At 46.3% G+C, this 21,726-nt stretch overlaps 1 protein-coding gene across 3 annotated transcripts in view; it reads right to left on the bottom strand.

The window, feature by feature from the left end:
* obsl1a (obscurin like cytoskeletal adaptor 1a) overlaps positions 1 to 21,726 on the bottom strand; it is a 149,151-nt gene that overhangs the window by 77,223 nt on the left and 50,202 nt on the right. For all 3 annotated transcript variants that reach the window (XM_072261041.1, XM_072261043.1, XM_072261044.1), the window contains exons 14-19: positions 20,694 to 20,969; positions 18,633 to 18,908; positions 15,939 to 16,214; positions 6,292 to 6,567; positions 3,292 to 3,567; positions 1,076 to 1,351 (exon numbers count right to left, since the gene is read on the bottom strand). In XM_072261041.1, coding sequence (XP_072117142.1) covers positions 1,076 to 1,351; positions 3,292 to 3,567; positions 6,292 to 6,567; positions 15,939 to 16,214; positions 18,633 to 18,908; positions 20,694 to 20,969 — 1,656 coding nt within the window. The remainder of the gene's footprint in view (positions 1 to 1,075; positions 1,352 to 3,291; positions 3,568 to 6,291; positions 6,568 to 15,938; positions 16,215 to 18,632; positions 18,909 to 20,693; positions 20,970 to 21,726) is intronic.

Genomic DNA, 21,726 nt, shown 5'->3' with positions numbered 1-21,726 from the left:
GTGATACAGGCGAGGAGGCAACAGCATGGCCTTGGTTGTAGTGACTAGGCCTCAAGTCACGGGCTTGCCTGCTGCTGGAGTCCAGATGAGGAGACGCCGGAGGCGGTGTGGCATGACATCCATGTTCAGTTGGGGGCTGAACACTCCTGTCAGTGCTGCCCTCCAGTGTTTGACAAATGGAATGACAGGCTGAATTGGCAGGAGCTGTACCATCAGTTTGCAAGTCACTCAGGGTCTTGGACTAGACATGTGTTTATTGTGTAATGAAATGTGTAGTTTTTTCCCCTCTCACTATTTTGAATGCATGTTATGCACCTTGGCCCCAAAAGAACACTGTCTCGTTCGACTGCATCCATATATGGTTTGAATGTTAATTAAGCTTATTTGATTGCATATTGCCTTGTGTATCACATAGACAGCTGGGATGCATCATCCATGGTCGGCCCTGACCAACGAGGGCCCTCAATCAGAGTTATGCACTTGAGGTTTGAGGGGGAAAGTTGTGACATTGTGTAATCAGTTTATTAGGCTTTTAATTCCTAGTTTAATCCCTCCCCACCATTGGTAGTATCAAAAAAAAAGTAACATCCATCACCAAAAGTTGCCACTGACTGGGCCATGCCATCTTCCTGCAGCTACCATCAAACAGGATGTACTTTTGCCTGGAGCCCCACACCACCAGGTTCAAAACAGCTATTTCCCTTCAACCATTCAGTTCTTGAACTAACCTGCACATCCTAATCACTACAGTTTAGCAACATCTTGACCACCTTCAACTACAAAATACTCTTTTCAGTTCTAATTGTGTTCTTTCTTGTAAGATTTTTAAAGTTTTGTTTACCTTATGTTTCTTTGTGAATGTTGTTTATCTGAAGCTCTGTGCCTGTGATGCTGCTGTGAGTTTTTCATTGCACCTGTGCATGCGTGTACTTGTGCAGATGACAATGACTTGATCTGAGTCTGAATTAAACTAATTACTTCTTATACTGACACTGAGGTCACCTGGCCAATCACAATCCTCCCAGCGATGAGGAGGGGCACTAGATGAGAGTCCAGGGAGGGGACTGCACCTTACCTTCCACGAGGACCCGGAACACAATGCCGTCATCCCGGACATCACACAGGTACTCTCCTGAGTCCGTCAGCTGTGCGCCCAGGACCTGCAGTGACCGGACAGTCCCCTCGCTCCTGGTGAATGTCCGCCCATCTTCAGCCACCTTCTCCCCACCTTTGTACCATTGGGCAAGTGCGTCCGCCCTGGATACCTCACACTCCAGACGAATCTCCTGGGACACCAAGAACTTGTGGTCTTGCAGCCGGTCTGTTGGTCGGGTTATACGGACTGGAGGTTCTGCAGTCAGAAGCCAGGGTTAGAATCAGAATCAGGTTTATTACTACTGACATTTGTCGTGAAATTTGTTTTTTTTCTGGCAGCAGTACAGTGCAATACATAAAATTACTGTAAGTTACAAAATAATAACTAATTAGTGCAAGAGATGAATGACGAGATAGTATTCACAGGTTCGTGGACATCAGAAATCTGATGACAGAGGGGAAGAGGCTGTTCCTATAATGTTGAGTACGGGTCTTCAGGCTCCTGTACTCCTCCCTGATGGTAGTAATGAGAAGAAGAAATCAGCGCTGAGGGTCTTTACTGATGGATTCCACCTTCTTGAGTTTAGTAGGCTTTTAATTCCTCGTTTAATTAGCTCAGCATAACATTGTGGGCTGAAGGGCCTGTTCCTCGGCTGTACTATACCGTGCCCTACAAGGCATAACTGCAACTTTACTCTCTTAGGAGGTTCAGCTCGTCACCGAACACTCTTAACAAACTTCTGCAGGCATACTGTAGAACGTGTCTTGACATGCTGCATCATGGTCAGGTTCGGCAGTTCGAATGTTCCGGAATGTAAGAAGCCACAGAGAACAGCGGACTCGGCCCAAGATATCACGGGCATATTCCTCCCCACCATCGGCAGTATCTACAGGAGGTGCTGTCTCAAGATCCCCACCGACAGGGCCGCGTCATCTTGCAGCTACCGTCAGGCAGGACGTACAAAAGCCTGCAGTCCCACATCACCAGGTTCAGGAACAGCGACTTCCCTTTAACTGTTTTGTTTTAGAACCAACCAGCCCAGCCCTAATCACTGCAGTTTAGCAACACTGTGACCCTAATCACTGCAGTTTAGCAACACTGTGACCCTAATCACTGCAGTTTAGCAACACTGTGACCCTAATCACTGCAGTTTAGCAACACTGTGACCCTAATCACTGCAGTTTAGCAACGCTGTGACCCTAATCACTGCAGTTTAGCAACACTGTGACCCTAATCACTGCAGTTTAGCAACACTGTGACCCTAATCACTGCAGTTTAGCAACACTGTGACCCTAATCACTACAGTTTAGCAACACTGTGACCCTAATCACTACAGTTTAGCAACACTGTGACCCTAATCACTACAGTTTAGCAACACTATAACCCTAATCACTACAGCTTAGCAACACTGTGACCCTAATCACTACAGTTTAGCAACACTATAACCCTAATCACTACAGCTTAGCAACACTGTGACCCTAATCACTACAGTTTAGCAATACTGTGACCCTAATCACTACAGTTTAGCAACACTGTGACCCTAATCACTGCAGTTTAGCAACGCTGTGACCCTAATCACTGCAGTTTAGCAACACTGTGACCCTAATCACTGCAGTTTAGCAACACTGTGACCCTAATCACTGCAGTTTAGCAACGCTGTGACCCTAATCACTACAGTTTAGCAACACTGTGACCCTAATCACTACAGTTTAGCAACACTATGACCCTAATCACTACAGTTTAGCAACACTATAACCCTAATCACTACAGCTTAGCAACACTGTGACCCTAATCACTACAGTTTAGCAACACTATAACCCTAATCACTACAGCTTAGCAACACTGTGACCCTAATCACTACAGTTTAGCAATACTGTGACCCTAATCACTGCAGTTTAGCAACACTGTGACCCTAATCACTACAACAGACTCTTCTTAGTTCTAATAGTGTTCTGTGTTGTGTAATATTTATGTTTTTTTGTGAATGTTGTGTTTCTGACGCTATGTGCCTGTGATGTTGAGACAAGTATTTCACTGCCCTTGTGCACACCTGGACCTGTGCAGATGACAATACCTTGACTCTGAATTAAACTAATCTCTCTTATATGGATAACGAGATCACTTGGCCATTCACAATCCTCCCAGTGATGAGGAGAGACACTGGATGAATGCTCAGGGAGCTAACTGCACCTTACCTTCCACAAGGACTTGGAACACAATGCTGTCACCCTGGACGTCGCACAGGTACTCTCCCGAGTCCGTCAGCCGTGCGCCCTGGACCCTCAGTGACCGCACTACACCCTCGCTCCTGGTGGACGTCCGCCTGTCCTCAGCCAACCTCTCCCCGTCCTTGTACCAGCGGGCGAGGGCGTCCGCCCGGGACACCTCACACTCCAGACGAATCTCCTCGGACACCAGGAACCTGCAGTCTAGCAACCGGCCTGTTGGTTGGGTTATACGGACCGGGGGTTCTACAATCAGAAGCAAGGAGTCAGAATCAGGATCAGGCTTGTTATCACCGACGTACGTTGGCTTGCGATACTCCTGTTCCATTACACTCCTGCATTAGCGGGCATGAGCTAGAAACAGAGGGTGGACTAACTTTAGTTTTCTCTCGAGCGGCAGACACTGAGGGGAAGACCTGATAAAATTTTGTAAGGTTATGAGAGGCACAGTTAAAGTACACAGCTGTTATCTTTTGACCTGGGTAAAAATATTTAGTATTAGAGGCTATGATGTTAAGGTGAGAGGGGATAAGTTGAAACAAGACATGCGTGGCAACATGGTGTCTACAATGTACGGCCAGCGGTGGTGGTGAAGGCAAGTACAACAGAGGCATTTAAGATTGGTAGAGGAATATGCACAGAATGGAGGGCTCTGTACATTGTGTAAGCAGAAGGGATTAGTTTAGTTGGCTTTTAATTCCTAGTTTAACTATTTCAGCACAACATTATTCACCAAAGGGCCTGGTCCTGCCCTGTACAAAGAAGGTGCAACAGCAAATTTACTTTCTTAAGAGGTTGCAACTTTATAAAACTCTGGGTGGTTAACACCTGGAGTATTGCACTCAATTCTGTTTGCCCCATTATAGGAAGGGTCAATTCAGCTTAACATCCTGGGCTCTACTGTTCCAGGTTCTACAAGGAACATACATCAGTGACCTTACTTTCCAAAGAGGTTAAGGAGGTTCGGCTTGCCACTAAACACTAACACGCTTCTACAGACGTACTGCAGAGCATGTCCTGGACTGGCTGCATCACGGTCTGCTAGGGCAATTAGAGTGTGCAGGAATGTAAGAAGCTGTAGAGTGTAGTAGATTCTGCCCAATCCATCACTGGCACACCCCTCTCACCATCTGTAGAGCCTACAGGAGGTGCTTTGTCAAGAAGACAGCACCCATCATGGAAGATCCTCACCGTCCGGGCCATGCCACCTTCTCACAGTTGCCATTGGACAGGAGGTAGTTCCACAGCACCAGGCTCAATAACAGCTACTACCATTCAACCTGCACAACTCTAATCACTACCTCAGTATAACAGCACTGTGCCAATTGTGCTCTTTCCTGTATATGGTTATATAATTTTAGTTTGTTTTCTTTGTAAATGTTGTGTATCTGATGCTCCGTGCCTGTGGTGCTGCTGCAAGTAAGTTTTTCACTGCGCCCATGCACACCTGGACTTTGTGCAGATGACACTAAACTAAAAACGCAAGAGATTCTGCAGATGCTGGAAATCCAGAGTAACACACACAAAATGCTGGAGGAACTCAGCACGTCAGGCTGCATCTGTGGAGAGGAATAAACTGCTGATGTTCAGGCAGCAAAGAAGGGGGAAGAAGCCAGAAGGTGGGGGAGGGGTAGGAGGGCAAGCTAGAAGGTGATAGGTGAAGACAGGTGGGTTGGGGAGGGAGGGATGAAGTAAGAAGCTGGGAGGAGATGGGTGGAGGAGGTAAGGGGCTGGGGAAGAAGCAATCTTATAGGAGGAGAGAGGAGAAAGGGAAGGAGGAAGGGCACCAGGGGCAGGTGATAGGTAGGTGAAGAGGGCCAGAATGGGGAAGACAAAGATGAAGGCAGAGAGTGCGAAAAAAATTACCAGAGGTTGGTGAAATCAATGTTCATGCTATCTGGTTGGAGGCTACCCAGGTAGAATTTGAGTTGTTGCCCCTCCACCCTGGCAGAAGAGGAGGCCATGGACCAACATGTCAGAATGGGTATGGAGATTAGAATTAAATTGGTTGGCCACTGGGAAATCCTGCTTTTTGCGGATGGAGCAAAGGTGCTCGACTCAGTGGTCCCCAACCTACGTCAGGTCTCTGCAATGTAGAGGAGCACTGGTTACAGTAGATGACCCCAACAGGCTCACGAGTGAAGTGTTGCCTCGCCTGGAAGGACCGTTCGGGGCCCAGAATGGAGGTGAGGGAGGAGGTGAATGGGCAGGTGTAACATTTCTTCCACTTGCAGGGATAAATGCCAGGGGAGGGAATAATGGGGAGGGATTCCTGTGGAAAGCTGAGGGTTGCGGGGGAGGGGAGGGGAAGGAGAGGGTGACGGGGGGGAAGTAAAGCTGTGTTTGGTGGTAGGATTCCACTGAAAACGGTGGAAGTTGGATGCGGAGTCTCACGGGGTGGTAGGCGAGCACAGGAGGAATTCTAGCCCTGTTAAGGCAGTGGGAAGATCGGGTGAGCACAGATGTCTGGTAAGTGAAGGAGGTGCAGGTGAGGGTAGCATCAATGATGAAGGAAGGGAAACTTTGTTCTTTGAAGAGGGAAGACATCCTGATGTCCTAGAAATGAAAGCTGCATCGTGGGAACATATGCAGTGGAGACAAAAGAAGTGAGAAAAGGGTGCGGCATTTTTATTGGAGACAGGGTGGCAAGAGGTATTGGCAAAGTAGCCATGGGAATCAGGTTTACAAAAGATATCAGTAGACAGTTTCTCTCCAGGAATGGAGACAGGGAGATGGGGAAAGAGGTGTCAGAAATGGACAAAGTGAATTTAAAGGCTGGGTGGAAGTTGGATGCAAGTTAATGAAATTACGAGCTCAGCATGAGTGCAGGAAGGAGTGTGTCAACAATAAATTGATTTGACTTTGAAATAAACTAATCTTTTCTCATGCGGACATAGAGGTCACTTGGCCAATCACAATCCCACCAGAGACGCAGGATAAGTGGTGTCCTTGGACGTAACTGCACCTTACCTTCCACGTGGACTCGGAACACAATGCTGTCATCCCGGACGTCGCACAGGTACTTTCCCGAGTCCGTCAGCCGCGCTCCCTGGATCCGCAGTGACCGGACAGCCCCCTCGCTCCTGGTGAATGTCCGCCCGTCCTCAGCTACCTTCTCCCTGTCTTTGTACCAGCGGGCGAGTGCGTTCGCCCGGGACACCTCACACTCCAGATGAATCTCCTGGGACACCAGGATCTTGTGGTCCAGCAGCCGGTCTGTCGGACGGATTATACGGACCGGAGGTTCTGCAGAATGAAATGAGGGGTCAGAGTCAGAATCAGGTTTATATTCGCTGACGAGTGTCATGAAATTTGTTGTTTTTTTGATATTCCAAGGTTGCTCTGTTCCTTTGCGCTCCTGTATCAGAGGGTATGTGCTGTAAGGAGAGGTTGGACAGAGTCCTGATGAAGAGTCTCACCCGAAACATTAACTTTTTACTTCTTTCCATAGTTGATCCCTGACCTGCCAAGCGCTGCAAAAGATGGCACTGGCAAGACACGGTGATGTTTTACAGGCAGCAAGCAAAGCTGCCAGCTGCTCTATTAACTATACTTTTTCTGGACTACGATCACTGCAATTCACAGCCCGTAATTTCTTTTGGGAGTTCAGCTTTTGAACTGTCTATATGACCTGATGTATTTGCAATATCCTGAAGGATTTGAAGAACTGAGCTCTCAAGAATGCAGGTATGAGCGAAGCAGCCGCTGCTGCAGCAGACTTGGGCCGGATCGAAACTTCGGGACAGATTGAAGCGGTGGGGCCCGGGCCCCAAGAACAAAAAGTAAACCAGTGTTTAGCCAATTTCAACGTTGAGTTAAATTAGAAAGATCACGGCCAAGGGACGAAGGACAAATGGGCGTTCAGCTCACTGCTCCAGGAGGCTTTACTCACCTGCGTGCTGGACCGACTCTGCAGAAGTGGCTGGCAGCCAGCGGACTCCTGGTCCGGCTGCAGTGCTGGGGTTGTGGATTCGCTTTCACCACGATTCATGTCATGTGTGTTATTTGTTTACTTTTTATTGTTTACACAGTTTTTTGCACCTTGGGTGTTTGCCGGTCTTTAGTGTGTGGGGATTTCTAGTGGGTTCTATTATGTTCTTTGTTTCATGGCTGCCTGCAAGAAGATGAATCTTAAGGTTTGTATACTGCAAACATACTTTGATAATAAATGTACTTTGAATTTTGAACGTTGAGTTCTTCAAGCATTTCACGTGTGTAACTCTGGACAAACTTGGGTTGCTTTGGAATGTCTAGGTCTGAGGGGATGTTGTGTTTTTCTCCTCCAGGCCTGTGGCACATTGGGTGGCAACCTCGTGTTTTTTTAAAATTCTGTCTGTTTTTGTTTACGAGGCTAAATTTGCTAGCTCGATGCTCAACCCAGCACAGATGGAAAGCCTGCAAGGAATCAGCCAGATCTGAACCCTGGACCATTTGCTTCAAAGTCCAGTGCTAATGCCACTACACCACCGGCCTAGGGATTGGGCGGAGCCCAGTAGAGTTTTGGAAGACGCAAGAGGCACAGTTCGAGTAGACGGCTAGTACCTCATAACCAGGGTCAAGATGTCTAGTACTAGAGGCTATGCATTTAAGGTGAGAGGGGATAAGATGGAATGAGATAAGTACGACAACTTTCGTTTACACACAAAGAGCGGTGGATGCCTGGGATTTGCTGGCAGGTGTGGTGGAGTAGGCAAATATGATAGAGGAATTTAAGACTCTTGTAGACAGGCTCATAAACATGCAGAGAATTGAGGACTCTGCACATTGTGTAGGTAGAAGCAATTAGTTTAGAAGGGTTTCAATTCATAGCTTAATCAGTTCAGCACAACATGATGGGCTGAAGGGCCTATTCCTGTGCTGTAGTCTGTTCTACAAGGAAGGAGCAACACCACCTTTTCTTTTTTTTTAGGTTAAAGAGGTTCAGTTTATCACTGGACACTCTAACAAACTTCTACAGATGTACTGTTGAAAGCATCCTGAATGGTTACGCCACCATCTGGTCCAATGCAAATGAACGTTAGAAGTAGTGAACTCAGCCCAATACATCACGGCACGTTCAGCAGGAGTATCTGCAGGAGACGATGCCTCAAGAAGGCAACATCCATCATCAAAGGTCCCCACCACCCAGACCACGCCATCTTCTCACAGCTATTCTTTTTTTTGCAAGGAAGTTTGATGTTATTGTTTTTTTTTTGCAAAGGGGGCGGGGGTTTTGGGGTTTGAGAGTTTTGTTTCTTCTTTTCGTGCAGGGAGGGGTGTTGATGTCTTTTCTTTCAACAATATTCATGGTTGTTCTGTATTTAATGACTATCTGGAGAAGACGGATATCAGAGTTGTAATGCATATGGAATACAATAGGGAGGGGTGTTGATGTCTTTTCTTTCAACAATATTCATGGTTTCTCTGTACTTAATGACTATCTGGAGAAGACGGATATCAGAGTTGTATTGTATATGCATGCTTTGACAGTAAAGTGAACCTTTGAACCATAGGGCAGGAGGTACAGGGCTCAAAGTCTCACAAGAACAGCTACTTCCCTTCAACCATTTGGTTCTTGAACCAACCGGCACAACCCTAATCACTACCTCAGTAGGTCTTTGGAATGTGAGAGGAAACCATAGTATAACAAAACCTACATATTCATGTATATTTTGACCCTTACGGATTACTGTCGAGCTTCCCTGTGTGCTACTTACTGAACATAACGTGAGAGACCACTCTGGGTAGATAACTCTCAAGCAGAATAACAAGCTGCACGTTTGTTCCTCATCTCCCCGTCTCTCGTGTGTGTTATTAACAACCACCCGGCCTCCCAGTACCACAAACTGGTGACATGGTGACAAGTCCTCACGTGGTATTTATTGTTTTGTTCCCTTCGGCAAGAAAAGTCTGTGTGCACCACTGGTGGTGTATCACGGTGTAATGTAGGTGAGCGAAAAGAAAACGGCTGCAGGAAATGTGGTGAGAGAAGAATTTGAGGGGAGAGAACGGGATGGTTAAATAAAATGAGAGAGAGAGAGAGAGAGAGAGAGAGAGAGAGAGAGAGAGAGAGAGAGGGAGAGAGAGACAGACAGAGACACACGACTAGGACTAGGTAACTTTTCTGGAACGTGATTGTGTTTGAAAGTGGCGACGATGTTTGGAAGTATGGGGTCGTATGACAAAACAGAGCAATAAAGTTCATATACTGAAAGAGTTGAATATTTTACACTGGCAAATCAAGTGACAGATGATATTCATGTTCCAACTTTTCTGACGGTGATGGGTACAAAATTTAATTTATTATATAGTCGAGTGCAACCTGTTAAACCTGGTGATAAGCCTTGTGAGGGCATAGTTAAAGTGTTAAAGAACCACTACTCACCTAAACCTTTGATTATTACTGAGAGGTTTGGATTTCATAGAAAAAATCAAGAGGAAGGCAAGTCTATTTCACACTTTGTGGTGGTGCTGAAGGAAATGTCTGAACACTGTGATTTTGGGCAGTTACTGAATGACACATTACGTGATAGACTTGTATGTGGTCTGCGTAATGAGGCAGTTCAGAATTGTTTCCTTACAGAAGACAGACTAACATTACAGACGGCAATTGAGATTAGTACATCAATGGAGATGGCAGGTAAAGATGCACAGCTGTTAAACGCATCTTCGACAGTTCATAAAATTTCCCCTGACTTTAAGAATAAGACACCTATTGGCAACATGTAACCGTTATGGCAAAGTTGAGCATTCAGCAAAAGAACGCTGGTAAAAGGATTTAGATTGGGGAAGCTGCGGCAGGAAATGGGCCTGTAAAAGTAAAAAAATACTGTCAACCAAAAACACTGTAATAAAGAAAAATTACTTTTGGAAAAACAAACAGAAACAGGCAAACAAGATGGAGCATACGGGGGATGGACTGAGAGACTCTCACTCTGTGGTTGGAGAAGCTTTGCGTGTTTTATCTGTTTCTGGACACAAAGATGGCTATTGGGTGACCCCACCGTTGGACGGAGCCACAGTGATGATGCAGGCGGACACAGGGGGCTGCAGTATTGCTGGTTTCAGAGACAGCTTACAAGGAGAAATTGCAGCTTCTCACCCCAGAAGGGGGAAGGTTGACTTTAAAAGACTTACACAGGTGAGGTTTTTCCAGTGAGGGCAGTAGTGCACATTACAGTGGAGACTAACAAACGGAGAAAGAAACTTCCACTGTACATTGTTAAATGTAGTTATCCAGCACTTCTGGGTTAGTAGACAGATTACTTTGGCTTTTTGACTTTTAAAATGACCAAAACAGCTTTGCCACAATCTGAAGTACTCACACACTTCAACCCATCATTGCTGATACAGTTGTCCTGCGACCCTGTGGTGTAGGGACAGTTATCTCACACACCATGCCATCAAGTGAATAGTGTCTAATCACTTTCACGTCAAGGACATGGTCTTTGATGCAAAAGTGTCTTTGGAGTTCACAGCTGTCTTTGGAGTTAAGAAATTCCATCAATTCCTCTTTGATCGATGACATACACTACTATTCATCAGTACAACGTAAAGTACAGGAGACCGAGATCATTCAAGTGCTGATGGACTATCCAGACTTCCCTCAGTTGTTACACCTCCAGAGCCATCCTCAAAAGAGATCGCAAACAACAGGAATTCTGCAAATGCTGGAAATTCAAGCAACACACATCAAAGTTGCTGGTGAATGCAGCAGGCCAGGCAGCATCTCTAGGAAGAGGTACAGTGTCCTGGCAGACCTATTGTCTCAGCTTGCTCCTGCCCCACTAAACTCGTTTCTGCATACCTCGACACAGTTTTATCCCCCCTTGTTCAATCCCTATGTTCGTGACACTTCTCACGCTCTTAAACTTTTCGATGATTTTAAGTTTCCTGGCCCCCACCGCTTTATTTTCACCATGGATGTCCAGTCCCTATATACTTCTATCCCCCATCAGGAAGGTCTCAAAGCTCTCTGCTTCTTTTTGGATTCCAGACCTAATCAGTTCCCCTCTACCACCACTCTGCGCCGTCTAGCGGAATTAGTCCTTACTCTTAATAATTTCTCCTTTGGCTCCTCCCACTTCCTCCAAACTAAAGGTGTAGCTATGGGCACCCATGTGGGTCCTAGCTATGCCAGCCTTTTTGTTGGCTTTGTGGAACAATCTATGTTCCAAACTTATTCTGGTATCTGTCCCCCACTTTTCCTTCGCTACATCAACGACTGCATTGGCGCTGCTTCCTGCACGCATGCTGAGCTCGTTGACTTCATTAACTTTGCCTCCAACTTTCACCCTGCCCTCAAGTTTACCTGGTCCATTTCCGACACCTCCCTCCCCTTTCTAGATCTTTCTGTCTCTATCTCTGGAGACAGCTTATCCACTGATGTCTATTATAAGCCTACTGACTCTCACAGCTATCTGGACTATTCCTCTTCTCACCCTGTCTCTTGCAAAAATGCCACCCCCTTCTCGCAATTCCTCCGTCTCCGCCACATCTGCTCTCAGGATGAGGCTTTTCATTCTAGGACGAGGGAGATGTCTTCATTTTTTAAAGAAAGGACTTCCCTTCTTCCACCATCAACTCTGCTCTCAAACGCATCTCCCCCATTTCACGCACATCTGTTCTCACTCCATCCTCCCGCCACCCCACTAGGAATAGGGTTCCCCTGGTCCTCACCTACCACCCCACCAGCCTCCGGGTCCAACATATTATTCTCCGTAACTTCCGCCACCTCCAACGGGATCCCACCACTAAGGACATCTTTCCCTCCCCTCCCCGCTTTCTGCAGGGATCGCTCCCTACGCGACTCCCTTGTCCATTCGTCCCCCCCCATCCCTCCCCACTGATCTCCCTCCTGGCACTTATCCTTGTAAGCAGAACAAGTGCTACACATGCCCTTACACTTCCTCCCTTACCACCATTCAGGGCCCCAAACAGTTCTTCCAGGTGAGGCGACACTTCATCTGTGAGTCGGCTGGAGTGATATACTGCGTCCGGTGCTCCCGATGTGGTCTTCTATATATTGGCGAGACCCGACGCAGACTGGGAGATTGTTTTGTTGAACACCTACGCTCTGTCCGCCAGAGAAAGCAGGATCTCCCAGTGGCCACACATTTTAATACCACATCCCATTCCCATTCTGACATGTCTATCCACGGCCTCCTCTACTGTAAAGATGAAACCACACTCAGGTTGGAGGAACAACACCTTATATTCCGTCTGGGCAGCCTCCAACCTGATGGCATGAACATTGACTTCTCTAACTTCCGCTAATGCCCCACCTCCCCCTCGTACCCCATCTGTTACTTATTTATATACACACATTCTTTCTCTCTCTCTCCTTTTTCTCCCTCTGTCCCTCTGAATATACCCCTTGCCCACCCTCTGGGTTCCCCCCCCCTTGTCTTTCTCCCTAGGCCTCCTGTTCCATGATCCTCTCATATCCCCTTTGCCAATCACCTGTCCAGCTCTTGGCTCCATCCCTCCCCCTCCTGTCTTCTCCTATCATTTTGGATCTCCCCCTCCCCCTCCCACTTTCAAATTCCTTACTCACTCTTCCTTCAGTTAGTCCTGACGAAGGGTCTCGGCCTGAAACGCCGACTGTACCTCTTCCTAGAGATGCTGCCTGGCCTGCTGTGTTCACCAGCAACTTTGATGTGTGTTGCCCAAAAGAGATCGTTACTTCAAGGAAGTATCTACAGCTCCGATAACTGCGGCACAAGTCCAGAAGCACACCAGTACCAACTTGTCCTATCTAAAGTGGTGGACATTATAGCTCATGAATGGAAAGGAGAGCCAATCTAGCATTAAAACCTTACCAGTTCAATGTGTTACATACCCCGTAACGGGTTAAAGAACCAGCAGAAATGGAACACACCTAGAGTCTGCTATTACTTTTAACTAATGTTATTTTTATTAGTAACTACGCGAGTCCCTGACAAGCTACACACAGGATGCAGTACTGCACACAGTGGCTCCCAGAGGCCATGAGTAGATGAAACCATTGAAGAGGACAAAGCACGCCCACTTCGTCAGTGAGTGAGAAATGTTCCTCATCTTGCTGCTTGCAGATGATCTTGCAGGAGCTGTAGAAGGCCTCATGTCCTTGGTTACAGTGGACACACACAACAAACGGCCCAGAGCTGCCACCATGGAGCACTAGATCTGGGAAATGCATGGAGCAGCTACGTTCTATCTTTAGATATTTTGGGCTTCCAGTGACCATTCCTGTTTGAAGAGTTCCAGGCATTTATGGAAGCAAACGGTATTCAGCACATCAAGCCGGCACTATATCATCCCTCCACTAATTGCCTTGCTGAACGATTTTACAAACAGTGAAACAAATCCTCAGGACTTCAGTGGGAAGTGGATCCGTCAACCAGCACCTTAGCACTTGCCTGCTGACAAATCGCAACACACTGCACACCACCACCAAAACGGCTCCAGCCACTGCACCGATGAAAAGACAGCTTTGCACCGGCTTCACCTGCTTGTACCCCCAAACACAAAAACAGATCGTGCTAAATGAGCAGAGAACCCTCGCAGGGAGACGTGCCAAAGTGAAGTACAGAGGTTTCAGAGCAGGAGACAAAGTACTTGCCCAGAACTACATCTCTGGAAGAAAGTGGATACCTGTGACGATGGTGGCACAGACTGGTCCTGTGTCATGCACAGTGGAAACTGGTGCTCACATCATCTGCACAAGGCATGTTCATCAGCTGCTGCCCACTTCTGAGGCTACTGAAAACCAACAGAAGCTCACCAATCCAGATCCAGTTGTAGAAATGGGACAGGATTCTGAGAAAACAACAGCAGTACCTCCATTAGGATCGAATGACAAAGCTAGTTATCCCCCGTCACCTGTGTTTCTGAAGTGCCGCCTACTGACAATGCAGTATTCAAGCCGAGATCTATATGTACACCACCAAGAGATGAAATGACTTTAGTGCCTTCACAAACATGAACAAATCTGCAGATGCTGGCAATCCAAGCTACACACACAAAATGCTGGAGGAACTCAGCAGGTCAGGCAACATCTGTGGAAAAGAGCAAACAATCGATGTTTTGGATCGAGACCTGCATCAGGACTGGAGAAAAAAGATGAAGTCAGAGTAAGAAGGTGGAGGGAGGGAAGGAAGAAGAGCAAGGTGAAGGTGGAGGGGTGGCAATTACCCGAAGTTGAGAAATTGATGTTCATTGGAGTCTTGAAATTCTGGTAATTGCTCCACCCTTAACTTCACCATTCCCCATTCCCATTTCCCTCTCTCACCTTAACTCCCCACTTGCCCACCATCTCCCTCTGGTGCTCCTTCCCCTTCCCTTTCTTCCATGGCCTTCTGTCATCTCCTACCAGATTCCCCCTTCACCAGCCCCTTATCTCTTTCCCCAATCGACTTCCCAGCTCTTTACTTCACCCCTCCCCCTCCCCCGATTTCACCTATCACCTACCAACCTTGTATTTCTTCCTCCCTTCTTACTCTGAACTCTCATCTTCTTTCTCCAGCCCTGAGGAAGGGTCTCGGACTGAAACGTCAACTGTTTGCTGTCTTCCGTAGATGCTGCCTGACCTGTTGAGTTCCTCCAGCATTTTGCGGGTGGACGTTGGTGTCATTCTCAAGTCGTTGGTACCCTCACAGGAACAGACAGCCTCCAAACAATATGAATCTCTAGTTTGGTGACTCGCACTCAGCACATGGGCCAGGGATATGCCACGTATTCACGTATATTTTGACCCTTGCGGATTACTGTCAAGCTTCCCTGTGTGTTACGTACTGAACGCAAAATGAGAGCGCGTTCTGGGTAGATGGCTTACAAGCAGAATGACCGACGGCACATTTGTTCCTCACCTCTCCGTCTCTCATGTGTGTTATTAACAACCACCTGGCCTCCCAGTACTACAAACATAACAAAAAACAATCAGCACTTTCTGATACAATAGATCTTTTTTTTCTAATTGCTTTTTCTTGTATAATTTTGTATCATTTGTTTTTTTTCTGAATGGTTTGTGCAAGAAAAATAAAATACAATAGAATCTACAAAAAACCATATATAAACAGAGACTGACAGACAAAGAATATGCAAAAGAAAACAAACCGTGCAAATAATCAATTAATAATACTGAGAACATGAGTCATAGGGTCCTTGAAATCAAGTCCATAGGTTGTGGAATCAGTTCAGCATTGTGCTGAGTGAAGTTAACCACACTGGTTCAAGAGCCTGATGGTTGACATGTAATAAATGTTCCTGAACCTGCTTCTGTGGGCCCCAAGGCTCCTGTATCTCCTTCCCGATGGTAGCAGCGAGAAGAAAGCATGGCCTGGATGATGAATGTTGTTTTGATCACTTAACGCCACAAAAAACTATATTATTTCTTCCACTGAGTCTCATTATAAAATTTTGTATATTTTTTGTTTAATTCATGTTTATTTTCTGTGAATGTTGTTGTCAGACACTACGTGCCTGGATGACTGCTTTCGAGTAATTTTCATTGCTCCTGTGTATACACGGACTTGTGCAGATGGCATTAAATTCAACTAATTGCTTCTTATATGGGCACAGTCACTTGGCCAGTCATAATCCCACCAGCCATAGGGAGAGATGTTGGATGAGAGCCCAGGGAGGGGACTGCACCTTACCTTCCACGAGGACTCGGAAGACAATGCTGTCATCCTGGACATCACACAGGTACTCTCCCGAGTCCGTCAGCTGTGCATCCAGGACCTGCAGTGAGCGGACAGTCCCCTCGCTCCTGGTGGACATCCGCCTGTCCTCAGCCACCTTCTCCCCATTCTTGAACCAACGGGCAAGTGCGTTCGCCCGTGACGCCTCACACTCCAAACGAATTTTCTCGGACACCAGGAACTTATGGACCAGAAGTCGGTCTGTTGGTCGGGTTATGCGGACCGGAGGTTCTGCAGTCAGAGCAAGGAGTCAGAATCGCACTCAGGCTTTTTATCACTGACATACCTCCTGAAATATGGTTTGTGAGAGTACAGGGCAAAACATAAAAATCACTATGTTACAAAAAAAAACTAATTAGTGCAAAGGAGGAATAACAAGGCAGTGTTCATGGGTTCATGGACTGTTCCGAACTCTGATGAGGGAGGGGTTGAAGCTGTTCCTAAAACACTGTGTGTGTGTGTTCAGGCTCCTGTACCCCCTCCCTGATGGTAGCAATGAGAAGAGGGCAGGTCCGGAATAGTGCGGGTCCTTAACGACAGATGCCACCTTCTTGAGTTTAGTTAGTTTAATCAGCTCAGCACAACATGATGGGCTGAATGGCCTGCTCCTCTACAGCACTGCACTGTACTGTGTTCTGCAAGGAACGTCCATCAGCAACTTTACTTTCTTAGGAACTTAGGCAGGTTTGGCTTGTCACCAAACATTTCTAACAAACTTCTACAGATGTAACGTTAAAGGTCCCTGACTTGTTACATCAAGGTCTGGTTTGGCAATCTGAATGCACGGGAACATAAGAAGCGACAGAGAGTGGTAAACTCAGCTCAATACATCACAGGCACAGCTCTCTCCATCATCCTCAATATCTCTCAGTGCGACTAGATCCTCAATATCTTCACTTGCAGACCCCAGTCCGTTCAGATCAGCAACAACATCTCCTCTACAGTCACTATCAGCACCGCAAGGCTGTGTGCTTATCCCACTAATCTACTCACTCTACCCTTATGACTGTGAGGTTAAGCACAGCTCCAATGCCATATTCAAGTTTGCTGATGACATCACTGTCATTGGCCAAATCAAAGGTGCTGATGAATCAGCATGTCGGAAAGAGATTGAAAATCTGGCTGAGTGGTGCCATAACAACCTCTCACTCAACGTCAGCAGGACTAAGGAACGGACTATTGACTTCAGGAGGATGAAACCATAAGTCATTGAGCCAGTCCTTACCAGGGGATCAGGAGGGAAGATCAGCAACTTTAAATTCCTCAGTGTTATCATTACAGAGGATCTGTCCTGGGTTCTGCAGATAACTGCAATTATGACGAAAGCAAGGCAGTGCCTCTACTTTCCTGGATGTGTGCACAGACTCGACATGATTTCTAAAACTTTGGCAAACTTCTATAGATGGATGGTGGAGAGTATTCCAACCGTTCGCATCATGGCCTGGTATGGAAAACTAATGCCCAAGGACTGAAAAGCCCACAAAAGGCCTGTTCATCACGGGTGAAGCACGTCCCACCATTGAGCACATCTACAAGCAGCAGCGCCACAAGATAGTGGCATCTGGCATCAAGGAGCCCCTCCATCCAGGCCATGCCCTCATCTCACTACTACCATTGGGCAGGAGAAACAACAGCATTAGGTCCCACACCACCCTTCTACCATCAGGCTCCTGAACCAGTGTGGTTCAGTTCACTTACCTCAACACCGAACCAGTCTTTCAACCTGTGCACTCACTTTGAAGGACTCCACAACACATGCTTGCAGTATGTGTGTGTACGTGTGTGTGTGTGTGTGTATGTGTGTGTATGTATGTGTGTGTATGTATGTATGTGTGTGTGTATGTACATATGTGTGTATGTGTGTGTGTGTACGTGTCTGTGTATGTGTGTGTGTGTGTGTATGTGTGTGTATGTATATATGTACATGTGTATGTATGTATGTGTGTATGTATTTATAATTTCTTCTTTCTTTTGTATTTGCACAATTTGTCTTCCGTTGCACATTGGTTGTCAGTGTTTGTCTGTGTGTATTTTTTCATTGATCCTATTGTATTTCTATGTTCTACTGTGAATGCCTGTAAATATATAGTGATATATATTGCACATGCTTTGATAGTAGATTTCCCTTGAACTATGAACCATCGGTGGTATCTGCAGGAAGTTCTACGTCAAGAAGGCAACATCCATCAAAGATTCACCCTCATCCAAACCATGACATCGTGTGTTACTGTCGGGCGGGAGGTACAGAAGCCTGAAGTCCCATATTACCAGGTTCAGGAACAGCTTCTTACCTTCAACCACACAGTTCTTGAACCAAACAACACACCATCAATTACTCCCTCAGTATAACAAACTATGACCCCTTTGTACTACAACAGGCTCGTTTATATCTAATTGTGCTCTTTCTTGATTGTTTTTGTATCATTTTGTTTGTGTTTTTATGAGTGTTGAGTATTCAATCCTACATGCCTATGGTGCTGCTCAAGTAAGTTTTTCATTGTAGCTGTCATACAGGGATTTGTGCAGATGACAATAAACTGATCTGACTTTGAGATTATCTAATCCTTTCTATTACAGACACCAGTCATAATCCCACCAGCGATAGGGAGAGATGTTGGATGAGAGCCCAGGGAGGGGACTGCACCTTACCTTCCACGAGGACTCGGAAGACAATGCTGTCATCCTGGACATCACACAGGTACTCTCCCGAGTCCGTCAGCTGTGCATCCAGGACCTGCAGTGACCGGACAGTCCCCTCGCTCCTGGTGGACATCCGCCTGTCCTCAGCCACCTTCTCCCCGTTCTTGAACCATTGGGCAAGTGCGTTCGCCCGTGACGCCTCACACTCTAAACAAATGTTCTCAGACACCAGGAACTTGTGGACCAGAAGCCGGTCTGTTGGTCGGGTTATACGGACCGGAGGTTCTGCAGTCAGAACAAGGAGTCAGAATCGCAATAGGGCATTTTATCACTGACATACATCCTGAAATATGGTTATTTCTGAGAGTACAGGGCGAAACATAAAAATCACTATGTTACAAAAGATAACTAATTAGTGCAAAAGAGGAATAACAAGGTAGTGTTCATGGGTTCATGGACTGTTCCGGAATCTGATGAGCGAGGGGTTGAAGCTGTTCCTAAAACACTGTGTGTGTGTGTTCAGGCTCCTGTACCCCCTCCCTGATGGTAGAATGAGAAGAGGGCAGGTCCGGAATAGTGCGGGTCCTTAACGACAGACGCCGCCTTCTTGAGCTTTGCTAGTTTAATCAGCTTGGCACAACATGATGGGCTGATTGGCCTGCTCCTATACAGTACTGCACTGTACTGTGTTCTGCAAGGAACGTCCAGCAACAACTTTACTTCCTTAGGAACTCAGGCAGGTCTGGCTTGTCACCAAACATTTCTAACAAACTTCTCCTGATGTAACGTTAGAAGTACCCTGACTTGTTACATCAAGGTCTGGTTTGGCACTTTGAATGCACGGGAACATAAGAAGCGACAGAGAGTGGTAAACTCAGCTCAATGCATCACAGGTACAGCTCTCTCCATCATCCTCAATATCTCTCAGTGCGACTAGATCCTCAATATCTTCACTTGCAGACCCCAGTCCATTCAGATCAGCAACAACATCTCCTCTACAGTCACTATCAGCACCGCAAGGCTGTGTGCTTAAAAAAACTAATCTACTCACACTACACTTATGACTGTGAGACTAAGCACAGCTCCAATTCCATATTTCAGTTTGATGATGACACCACCATCGTGGGCCAAATCAAAGGTGAATGTATGTATGTATGTATATATGTATGTGTGTGTATGCATGCATGTAGCTATGTATGTATGTGTTTACGTATGTGTGTGTACGTATGTGTGTGTATGTAGGTATGTGTGTGTATGTATGTATGTGTGTATGTATGTATGTGTGTGTGTATGTGTGCATATGTATGTGTGCATGTGTGTGTGTATGTGTGTGTGTATGTGTGCATTTATTATTTCTTGTTTCTTATCTATTTGCACAATATGTCTTCTGTTGCACATTGGCTGTTTGTCAGTGTTTGTCTGTGTGTAGTTTTTCATTGATCTCGTTGTATTTCTATGGTCTACTGTGAATGCCTGTAAGAAAATGAATCTCAAGATGGTAAGTATATAGTGATATATGTTGCACATGCTTTGATAATAGATTTGCCTTGAAATATGAGCCATCGCTGGTATCTTCGGGAAGTTCTACCTCAAGAACGCAACATCCATCAAAGATTCACCCTCATCCAAACCATGACATCGTGTGTTACTGTCGGGCGGGAGGTACAGAAGCCTGAAGTCCCATATTACCAGGTTCAGGAACAGCTTCTTACCTTCAACCACACAGTTCTTGAACCAACCAACACACCATCAATTACTCCCTCAGTATAACAAACTATGACCCCTTTGTACTACAACAGGCTCGTTTAGTTCTAATTGGGCTCCTTCTTGATTCTTTTTGTATCATTTTGTTTGTGTTTTTATGAGTGTTGAGTATTCAATCCTACATGCCTATGGTGCTGCTCAAGTAAGTTTTTGATTGCAGCTGTCATACAGGGATTTGTGCAGATGACAATAAACTGATCCGACTTTGAGTTTACCTAATCCTTTCTCATACAGACACCAGTCATCATCCCACCAGCCATAGGGAGAGATGTTGGATGAGAGCCCAGGGAGGGGACTGCACCTTACCTTCCACGAGGACTTGGAAGACAATGCTGTCATCCTGGACATCACACAGGTACTCTCCCGAGTCCGTCAACTGTGCATCCAGGACCTGCAGTGACCGGACAGTCCCCTCGCTCCTGGTGGACGTCCGCCTGTCCTCAGCCACCTTCTTCCCGTTCTTGTACCATCGGGCAAGTGCGTTCGCCCGTGACGCCTCACACTCTAAACAAATGTTCTCAGACACCAGGAACTTGTGGACCAGAAGCCGGTCTGTTGGTCGGGTTATACGGACCGGAGGTTCTGCAGTCAGAACAAGGAGTCAGAATCGCAATAGGCATTTTTTATCACTGACATACCTCCTGAAATACCGTTATTTGTGAGAGTACAGGGCGAAACATAAAAATCACTACGTTGCAAAAAATAACTAATTAGTGCAAAAAAGGAATAACAAGGTAGTGTTCATGGATTCGTGGACTGTTCCGGAATCTGATGAGGGACGGGTTGAAGCTGTTCCTAAGACACTGAGTGTGGGTGTTCAGGCTCCTGTACCCCCTCCCTGATGGTAGAATGAGAAGAGGGCAGGTCCTGAATAGTGCGGGTCCTTAACGACAGATGCCACCTTCTTGAGTTTGGTTAGTTTAATCAGCTCAGCACAACATGATGGGCTGAATGGCCTGCTCCTATACAGTACTGCACTGTACTGTGTTCTACAAGGAACCTCCATCTGCAACTATTCTTTCTTAGGAACCTAGGCAGGTTTGGCTTGTCACCAAACATTTCTAACAAACCGCTACAGATGTAACGTTAAAAGTCCCTGACTTGTTACATCAAGGTCTGGTTTGGCAATTTGAATGCGCGGGAACATAAGAAGCGACAGAGAGTGGTAAACTCAGCTCAATGCATCACAGGCACAGCTCTCCCCATCATCCTCAATATCTCTCAGTGCGACTAGATCCTCAATATCTTCACTTGCAGACCCCAGTCCATTCAGATCAGCAACAACATCTCCTCTACAGTCAGTATCAGCATCACAAGGCTGTGTGCTTAAAAAAACTAA

This window comes from Mobula birostris, chromosome 6, assembly GCF_030028105.1.
Source record: "Mobula birostris isolate sMobBir1 chromosome 6, sMobBir1.hap1, whole genome shotgun sequence".
Taxonomy (NCBI): domain Eukaryota; kingdom Metazoa; phylum Chordata; class Chondrichthyes; order Myliobatiformes; family Myliobatidae; genus Mobula; species Mobula birostris.
Note: the sequence above shows the minus strand (reverse complement) of the source record. Positions and strands in the feature narration are given on the sequence as shown.